General features: G+C 29.6%; 1 protein-coding gene across 1 annotated transcript; it reads right to left on the bottom strand.

The window, feature by feature from the left end:
* Positions 1–677: 677 nt before the first annotated feature.
* LOC111025983 (late embryogenesis abundant protein At5g17165) lies at positions 678–5,204 on the bottom strand. Its single transcript, XM_022303940.2, has 2 exons — positions 4,971–5,204; positions 678–1,277 (listed from the first exon to the last, which is right to left on the bottom strand). The coding sequence occupies exons 1-2, from the start codon at positions 5,078–5,080 to the stop codon at positions 986–988; spliced, it is 402 nt and encodes a 133-aa protein (XP_022159632.1). The 5' UTR covers positions 5,081–5,204; the 3' UTR covers positions 678–985.
* Positions 5,205–10,707: the final 5,503 nt, after the last annotated feature.

Here is a 10,707-nt window from a genome sequence, read left to right as displayed (position 1 = left end):
TGGACATGTCAGTGAAGAATGACCTTAGTTTAATAAAAAGTGTTATGTCTCAAGCAGAAAAATGGACCAAAACTCGAGCAAGTTCGAAGTAAACTCGGGCGCATACGAAAAAGACTAGCTTGAATTTTGATGGTTTGGAAATAAAATCTTGTTGCAAACGCAATATAATATATTAATGGTTAACATCTAAACAAAAACCTCTTTTGTTCAGCAAATTAAGCACTTTGATTCTCCCGTGGCCAGTGTTCAACTCTACTTGGGCAATTTTCAATTATTTTTTTACTTAGTATGTAAATAATAAATAAAACGTTTAAAAGGAATTTGAAGGCAATATTTGAACTATTGGCAAGGACCAAAAATTTTTTTAATTAACAATATAACATATACTATTATACCCGGGAGATTCTCAATTTATTTCTATTTATAGTTGCACGAACTCTTTTCTAAAAAAAATTGGGCGAATTTATATGAATTCCGTCGAGATTCACGCAATTTCAGCAAGAAGATTGCATAAATCTAAATTATCAGCATTTTTTACATCAAGTTGGTAAAGTGACCCATCTAAATTAGTATCAATAGATAAAAGAATTATAATTCAGAATCTCGTCCAAGATTCATGCAATTTCACTGAGATCAAACAAACATGAATGATAAACAAAAAAAAATCCAAGCGTCAATAATGAAAACTTTGTAGGAGTGTATATTATCCTCCTCCTCCATAAGTTTATAAAGTTGGAGCAGTAAAAGTAAAATCCCATGCTTCAGAAACCGTGGAAAGAGAGAGAGATCAGAGGGGATTGTTATTACAAATCCATGCAGGTAATTAAGCATATATTACCCCTAAGTCTCCATAGCACACATATAGATATTTAGAGAAGAGCAGAGCCCTGAATCCAAATATACAGCATCAAATACATATTGATAATACAAGACAGACATGAATAAGTTCTAGTAATGCAGTGCATATAATAATTAAGCTTGATTATTAGTGTAGTGGGTCGTCCTTGTCGACGTCCTCGAGGGCGGTGTGGCGGAACCAAGCCTTGAGGTCCAGAACCGAGCCCTCCTTGGAAGCCGAAGCCGATGGTGAGTAGTCGGTGTGGTGGGCGGGTGGCCCAAATACTCCAGTTTGTGGGTGCGGCGCCCAGTAGTTTTGGTTTTGGGCTGCAGCTTCTGTGTGGAATATCACATGGTCGGGTACCACTGTTGGGCACACTTCCTGATCCTCTGTGTTCTTCTCATATGCTGTTGCTGTTGCTGACCAATGCCCTCCTCTCCTGTGTCAATTATTTTCAAACAACCGTCAGATTGGTTTTGCATGATCAATATATGCATATTAATTAATTTGGTACTTCCCGATTGTCCATTGGTGTCACATGCGGCAAACGGGTGATGTAACAGAGTAAAACCGTGCTAGAAATTGTAGCAATACGAGTTTAACTCAACGGTAATTAACATCTACGTCTCTAACTAAGATATTATGAGCTAACTCGATCACCCTTTTCATGGAGATCAACATTATTTAAGTAACCAAGGATATTAATAGGTATCTACCTGTTAAAATACAAATGAGTGGAATGATATATTAGTTAAACTTAAATCAAGACACAACTGTACGAACCTCCGATGGGTGCCGATGTGCCTTCCAGAACAAGGGTCACGGAAAGGAAAAGTCAACCTTGAATTAACCAACTAATTATAATTTTAATATAGTTAATCTAATTCATTAAATATCAAAATAAATCAATTATTAGAGCAATATATATATTGCTCAACTAATAACTTAAATATAATTCCATCTCCAATTGAGTTACCTATATATTTTTACTTTCGATTATATTATTATAAGAAGAACTATTATATACATAAACTAAAATCAATCATAATCAATCTTAACGTAACTCAACTAATTAAGATAAATATTATCGAAAAAATTCAAAAGTTGAATGCTCAGCCCATGTATACTTTGAACTCATAAAAGAAAAATTAAAACTAAAGTCAGCCGTAAGTTAAAAAATGTCTTATTTTTAAAATTCCATATACATATTAACTATAAAGAAAAGCCCATCCATACAAATTTTCTTAATTAAATATACAATAAGTGAGTTTGACTTCGTATAGATTGATAAAATAAATTAAACAGCCACGTGGATTATATTAATATACCATAGCCGACCCTAACACAAAAAGATAATGTACAAGATTAAAATACAAAAAGACAAAAAATAAATAATAAATAAATAAAGAGAAGAAGAAAGAAAGTGGCCCTCCCATACGTGCAGCATCATGCATCCCATAATTATGAGTTTAATTAAAATGCGAATAGAAACTAAACTGAAAAAATACCGAATTAGGAAGGCCATCATCTATTACCCATGTATTAGTTAAGAGATATTTACCTAAATAATATAAAATAAAAACGTATTCTCAATTTTATAGTAGAAAGGTTAAAAATTTACAAAAAGAGCATAATTTAAATATAAATCAAAATTAAATGTAATGTAAACACTAATATAAAAGTGAAACTTATATTGTATTCAGAAATAGATTGAAAAGTTGTAATATTTGTTAATATATATATATATATATATATATATATATATATATATATATATATTAAATTTATGTTATAGAATCGAAATTTAACTTGTTATTGACTAAAAGAATAATTATCTCTTTTAGTCGACCTGAATTTATCTCAACTAGTTAAGATAATTTAGAGGTTCGAATTCCTCCTTCTATACGTAAGTTAAAATTATATATATTGGTTAGTTAATAATTTTAAATTATTAGTAATCTTTTTTAGACATAAATCAATATTATTAGTTTAATTAAATAACTAGTTTATTATGATTTTAAATCATTATAGAAAACGTCATATATTCTTAAAATCCAAGATAATACAAACAGGCTGATGATAAAGTTTTCTTATTAAATATACAATAAGTGAGTTTGACTTATAATGTATTATCTATTAATTAAATTTGGACAATACAACCGATCAACACAAAAAATATGTTACAAAGGAAAACTAATTTGAATATAAAATGAATTTAGTCCACAGCATGCTGTGAGACACTGCAACACAATTTTTTAAAGAAAATGTATTTTTTAAAATAAAAATTTAAAAGTAAGCTATGATTATCAAACATACTTCTATATTTTCTAAAGATAGCACAAGAAATGAGGAAAAAAATTATCATAGGCGGTTCTACTTTTATTTATTAAGAAAAAAGAAAGAACCAAGAACCTTGAAACAACTCGTTACAAAAATTTGAGGATAGAAATAAAAGTACGTAAAAGCATAAGGATTAAAATCAGAAAAACATGTATTCAAGAAAAAAAAAATCAGAAAAACATAAAAATTTGAGGACAAGTATGAAATTTAAAAATATATTTCAATTTGAAAGTAAAAAATACAATAGACCTCAAAAAAGTACAAATAGTGTCAGTTGTCCGGACTATATTGGACAATGGCCTGTCCTTTGTCCAATGGATTAGATTTTGTAATAGATTTAATAATTCTTTTTACTTTTTTAGTATAAAGGAAAAAAAAAGCATATGCTAAGAAAAGGCAAAGGAATAATCTATAGAGTCCATTCAACTAATTGACCATTATAAATTGAAATCTTAAAATATTATACTGAAATTTTTTTTCATAAATTTTTATTATTATTAACTTTTTGAGTTCTAACATATAAATGTAGAGATTTGAACACACAACCTTTTTAATTGGATATAGGTGCCTAAATCAATTAAACTATATTTTGGTTGACATTTCATACCTTCTTAGTTAGGTAGTGGTTAGTTAGGTTTTTTTTTAAATGATCGTTATAAATAAATTTTGACAAATATAACTAAATTATTTTCTTACCCAACAAAATTTATAAAGTCATTTTTGCTAGCAAAATAAGGAGTCTATTATTTATTATAATTTTTTTATGACATGTTTCAAATATATTAGTTTGTTAAAACGAAAGAGCTATATCTAATCACAGCATGTCATGTTTTCTTACCATAACAATAAAACAAATTGTTACTAAAGAAAATTGATGATCTAACTTCAAATAGGAATATAAATAAATACTTTTTTAAAAAACACATTCATATAAAGTTGTAAAAGTATGATTGAATTTACCAAAGAACTTTAATAAAACTAAAAGCTAGTATTAAATGCGAATAAAACTTTGATTGGAACATCTATGTCTAAATGGGTTATAAGTTCAAATTCCTTATTTTAGTATAATATTCTTTTAAAAAAATCCTTATTAAAAACATTCAAGAGTATAAATGAATTGAATTTTAAGTGGTTTAAATTCCATCTTTAACCTTTAAAGGTTAAATATATTCCACTTTAGACCTTTAGTATGTATATTTTAAAATAATTTTGTATTGATTCATAAGTTTTTAATAAATACGCACTAAATTTTAGAAGATAAGTCCTTTCAACAACACACACACAAAAATTTTACTCCACCATATAAATTTAATTGGTAATTGATTTAAAAGAATCAAGATAAAATTTTCAAACTATTAGTGGCCGAATTATCACTGTGACACAAAAATGATCGTTCGAGGAGTTTAGAATGCGGTGAGTTTGAAATTGAAAAAAGTACATGTAGAAGTACTTTCGAAGTAATAATCAAAGCACAAGTAGTTCGAAAATCTGTTTAACAATACAAAATGGATTTCAGTTTTCCCGCTCTTCGAATCAAAATAATTTTGCAAAGCACACAGATCATACAGTGGATCCAAATTACGAAAGAGTTTGATTCCGATTCCGAACAAAATTTCAGGCATCAATCAAATCACTACACTACACTACAGAGAATTCTGAAAAATTGCAGCGATGGATTACCAATTCCGAATCCGATAACTAGTTAATTTCGGAGGAAGATGAATGGATGATCAGAAGATCAAAGATGAAAAAACAAAAAGAAAACAGAGGCGAGGCCAGGGCTAGGGCATACCTGAGGCTGAGGGCGGCGGAGAGAGAAGAATTAGGCGAAACAGGGCGCCGTGGCTGCTTCCCGAAATCGGCGAGTCGTCGAGCAATAAACCTGGAAGTGGCGGCGGCCATGCAATGAAAGAAACGCAGAGATCGAAAGGAAATCGGGGAATTCAGAAAATTGTGTTCGTTGGAATGGAATGGAATATGGAGGGAAGGGGGCTTAAATAAAAGGAACGGATTATGGAGTTTGTCTTTATTCCTCGCTACAATGGCGATGCTGAGAACATGCTCAATAAATCAATATATTTATTCTCTATTTTTCAAACAGCAAAAAGGAACCAAAAAAAAAAAAGAAAAAAGGGTCATATTCGTTCCTCACTCACAGTCAGATTTCGTCGGTCCCCACCGGCCCCGTACCCCTCTTACGTACATTCCTACCATTTTTTTCTCTCTTTCTATCACCGCATGTAATTCGGCTTTAAACGAATAATATTTTATTACATACGTGTTGATTCGTCACGCGCTATGTTTAACGGCACCGTTAAACTTTTGAAAAATAAAAGAGAGAAAAATGTAAAAATGTTTAGATATCAACCAGGGCTACTCTTACTAACACTGCTCAAATTTTGACAAATAGGAGAGAAAAAGGTAAACAAATAGATAACTTTTCAAAAAAAAAAAAAATACCTACGTTCGAACCTATTTCTATGCTAGCCAGTTTTGAAAAGTTATCTAGTATTTAACCGTGTTGAGCATAATGGATCCTCACCCGTTGGGATCTATATATTTTGAGGTAAAATATACTTGATTTCTCATTGGTAAGGAGAGATCTTTTTTCTACCGCCATTAAATATTTAACAACTCATCATTTTTAAAAAATATGTATTGTTTTTTGAATTTCTCTATTTTACTTGTGAGATATTTAACGGGGATAAGAACATTATTTTTATTGGAATCCAATTATTTTCCTATTTAGATTTTTTGATCCTTTACCCTCGAGATATTGTTCCAGGTAATCTCATTATTCTTTATTTATTCCTTCCTCACTAGTATTGTTTTTTTTTTCCCTCTCTTTTGGACAAATACTTTCTTTTTAGTCCCATTCATCCATGCACGGTCCATGTTGGAAATTTTGGGCATTTTAATTAACTGGAACATAAATATAATGTTTCTTCCACAAGCATGCACCATGGTACAACTATAATAATATAAGCAACACAAGAAGAAAACTTACTAAAAAAATAAAATAATAATAATAAACTAAAGAAGTAGAGAAAATAAACAACGCCAATTCCCAAAACTTGAAATTATGCATAGGTTCCTACCACCACAAGTTCTACTAATAACAACTAATATTATCGTTAAAGCATCTTCTTCAATTCAATAGTGTTGTGATTTGACTATGTATACGCTAGCCTCTTTGATGACCTTCTATCGGTGATGTTGCAACATCATGTCTGTTTGTTATTATTATTATTTTAGATTCAAATCATACTTCAAATGAATTTCAAATTAAGGCGTATTCATTATTAAGTTCTACAAAACCTAACATAGAAGCCTAAAAAAGTGGCCTTAATCAACTTAATTTATATAACATGAGTAGATATAAGGTTAACGGATAAATATCCTCTAAAGCCAAATACCTTGTAAAATTTTAAGAAGTAATTTTATTTTAATATTTCAAAATCTGGCTGTGAACTTCTTAAAATATTAAATTTTTTAATTAGTCCCAATAATTGAAGATGATGTATCAATTTTTATTCATTTGATATTATTTTCATATTTATAGGATAACATTTAATAAAATCTTATTATTATTATTATTATTATTATTATTATTATTATTTTGTTTAAGTCACATATATCTGGGTCTTTCAAATCTTTAAATTATTTTATTTTGAATCTTATATAGGGATGATAAAAATACTCGCGGGATCCGATCCCCACAGGAATCCGATCCGATCGGGACGGAGGTTTCCTGGTTTGACTCGAGATTCCAATCGGGTTCCCCAGCAGGGACGGGGCTCGGTCCCCCCGCCCCATCCCCATCTCCGACCCCGTCCCGTTTAATTGTTTATTAATTTTTTTATTTTTATATATATAAATTAATAATAATAATAATATTTATTAATTTATATTAGTTTTATAATTCCTCAAGCCCAATTTCTTTCAAAATTCAAACCTTTAATCTTAATTTTCTTTATCTTTCCTTGTTTAGATTGTATAACTTCAAAATTTGAGGTTTGAATTGTTGGATTAAACTTTTATTCTAAATTAAAGATTCAGATTGAAAAAACCAAATACATCTAAAATATCATAATTGTATTTAATTAAAATTTACACTATTCTATAAAACAAAAAAATTATATTTTTTTAAGAATTAAAAATATATTAATAAATTAAAAAAAAGAGGTGCATATAGATAGATATGATCCAGTATCCCTTTTGTGAAGTAAAAAAAGGCTACCCTCAATCCATACATGCTCAAGTATTAAAAAAGTAAGAAGTAATATAGAATAAATGGATTTATGGTAAAATCCCTCCATGATACATTTTATAAAAATTTTGGCTCGTTGGTAAAGGGATCAGATGGTATATTTTGTTGGTATATTGGAGGATCAGAAACATGACTATTGCCTTTTAATTGGCTGTTTTTGGTTACTTCATCAATCTTACTTATTATGTGCCCATTGTATTTGCTTCTCCGGATGATTGGTCGGGTAACAAAAATGTTGTATTTTCTGGTACATCATTAAGGATTGCATTAGTCTTTCTGGTGGGTATCCTTAATTCTCTTATCTCTTTAACCTGTTCGTTCTCGATACAAAAATGAAATAATCCTCCTCTAATTCTTTCGGGGGACGGAGATGGGGTGAAATTCCCCAACACGACGGGGATGGGGATACCTTCGATACCGTCCCACCCTGTTGAACCCTAATCTTAGATCGAAAATCAAGTTGGGAGATCGAATGCATAAAATCTTATTTCTCAATTTAGGGAGTTAACGTCACAGTATTCTCCAAAATAAAACAATAATAGTTAGGTGGTTATCTAACTAACTAGAACTTCCTTCAACTGACTCCAGTACTAGAATATATTGTGTGAAAGCTTCCAATTTGGCTCCATGGGCAAAGCAGTGGGTTTGGCACCAAGAAATCCATTGTCTTCTAAACCAAGAAAATATTTAATGGAACACAAATTAATTGCATTTTATTTATTTTTTGATAGTTACGTTTTAGTTCCTTCACCATTGCTTACAATTTAATAAATTTTATTTTACGGATTATAACATTATTCCTTTTTTTTAGTACAAATTCTGACATTATTCCTTCCTCACTATGCATTTTTTTAATAAATATTTTTGGTCCCCATTCAACGTTGGTTCACAATTTAATAGATTACTTTCATGTAGTTTAGCGTTGTCCTCTTCTCAGAATAATGCATTTTATTTTATTGATAAATATTTTTAGTCAAATGGCTCACGTTTAATTAGTAAACTTGATTTTACGAAGTTTATAGGGTTACTTGTAAGAATAATTTGGTTTTAAAAATAAATTTAGAAAATGATTCTGATCTAAAAGTAATCTAAACTATTGACAAAAAAGTTATGTGATTGTAAAAATAAAAATGAAAAATTGCGTATAATTAATTATTGATATGATTTTGATGCCAATTGGATATATATATGATGTGGAAAGGATGCTGATTCATTAATATGAATCTAAAATAAACTACTATTCCTATTTTAAAAATTAAATAATCAATGATAAAAAATAAGAGATATAAAAGTAACCGACAAAAAGAATTAGACATAGATGAGTAGAGAGAAATGAGTAAAGAAAGAGAAGAGAAAAGAGATGTGAAAGGTGTGTGAGCTCAGTTTAGTTGGTATACTTTTTACTTACATTTTTCGTACTTGATATTTTTTTAAAATAACAGGTAGATGGATCTCAAAATTTTAAGAAACAAAGGGAAAAAAAACAAATAAATGAATGATTAATTGGAAGTTAGCCTTAATTGAAGATACTTTTTCCCTTTTTCCCACCATACGATTTTCTTAAAAATCTTGGGAGAAATTGTATCTTCGATTTAATTATAATTTCTTCACAAAATCAATGAAAACTGATCATAGTTAGACATTCAACTTCACCATCGAATTTTAAAATTAGACCAGATAATATTTCAGTCCGCTTGAATCTTATTTGAATGAGTTTGTTATACCGACCTAAAGGTCTGATTCAATATAATTAAACATAAGAATATATTGTATATTATATATTAATATATAATTAATTAATATTTAGTATTGTCATTTTCATATTTTAAAACTCAAAAAAGCTGGGTTTGAAAATATATTTTTAAAAACAAAGTTTAATGAATTTATTATATGTGTCAATTCAAATCCGATCCAACGAGCCAATATAAGCTCAATTAGTTTAAGGATTGAGTTAAATAAAAAAAAAGTTTATGAATTGAATTATAAGTCTGACCCAAACCATTCTTAAGTTCCGATCACAAAAATTACTATCAAATATTTGGTAAACAAACTTATAAAGTAAATAAATAATATTGGTATATATGTTAGGTTTTATTAAATAGTTCTTTTTTTCAAAATTAAGACGAATCGAGATTTAAATAATTTTTTTTATACAGTTCAAGAAGTAAAACAAAAATGTTAAAAATTTTAATGACTAATAATTACGAATAAAATAAGATTTAAATCTTATATATATTTTCTGAGTTTTTGGTTGTTAAATTGTTTTTGAAAAGATTAACATTAAAGATTAAAATAGTTTTCATACAAAAGATAAAACCATTATTAAAACAGGATTTACGTAATCTAATACACAAAGGAATAGGTAAAGTAATCAGAATTAGTATTTCCTTTCCCTAATCAAAGTCGAAGTTGGTATGTTTTATATTTATACGTACATTGAAGGAAAGCCATGCTTCCCAACCTCACTCACTCACTCACTCACTCACATACACATTCATACTCACAATAATTCATTTGTCGAACCGCGATGAAATCGACGTTGATCGGAGCTGTTTTCCACGGTCGTGTCGTCCGTGAGAGTCCGATCCTAGGCCCGCCGAAGATAGCACGACCATTCGGCGCACTTCCGTTGAGCTACCAATGGTCGGATGACGAGGAGGAGGAAGATGAATTGGCCATGGGAGGTCATTACTACCAATTGGGAGATGAAGTGAAAGATTTCATGTTCGTTGAAGAGGTCGTTGAGGAGCGAAGAAGAAAGATGAGGAACAAATTTTTGCCCAACTTCCGCGCTTGCTTTTCCTTCTTCAACCGCCTCTTCCTCGGCGCTTCTTCTTCTTCTTCTTAAAGATTGTTCCTTTTTTTCAATTTATCTTCTCTCCAACTATTAATATTTTGTCTTCAATTTTCATCGAAGATTTTTATGGTTAGAGATATTGGTGTGATTTGTAAATTGCCCTTTTTTGATGATATATCAAAGTTCAATAATGATTTTTTTTCGATTTATCCGCTCAAAAAGACTCAAATTTGAATCTTGGGTGATAACACCGTCAATACTTTATGATGTAAGTTCAAAAATTGTTAAAGCGCCATAGAGTCGTCGTATATGAATATGGCCATCATTGAAAAATTGATAGTTCAATATATTTTTTTAAATAATTTCCTATTTTTACAAAATTTCTCTCCTATTAATCAACAATTTAATGGTGTTCAACATCGGAATATTTTCCAAACAATAAAACTACTTTAACTTTTAGTA

The sequence above is a fragment of the Momordica charantia genome (assembly GCF_013281855.1).
Source record: "Momordica charantia cultivar OHB3-1 chromosome 6 unlocalized genomic scaffold, Mcharantia_2.0 BLBB01000006.1, whole genome shotgun sequence".
Taxonomy (NCBI): domain Eukaryota; kingdom Viridiplantae; phylum Streptophyta; class Magnoliopsida; order Cucurbitales; family Cucurbitaceae; genus Momordica; species Momordica charantia.
The sequence above is the reverse complement of the archived record's forward strand: the minus strand, read 5'-3'. Positions and strand labels throughout refer to the sequence as shown.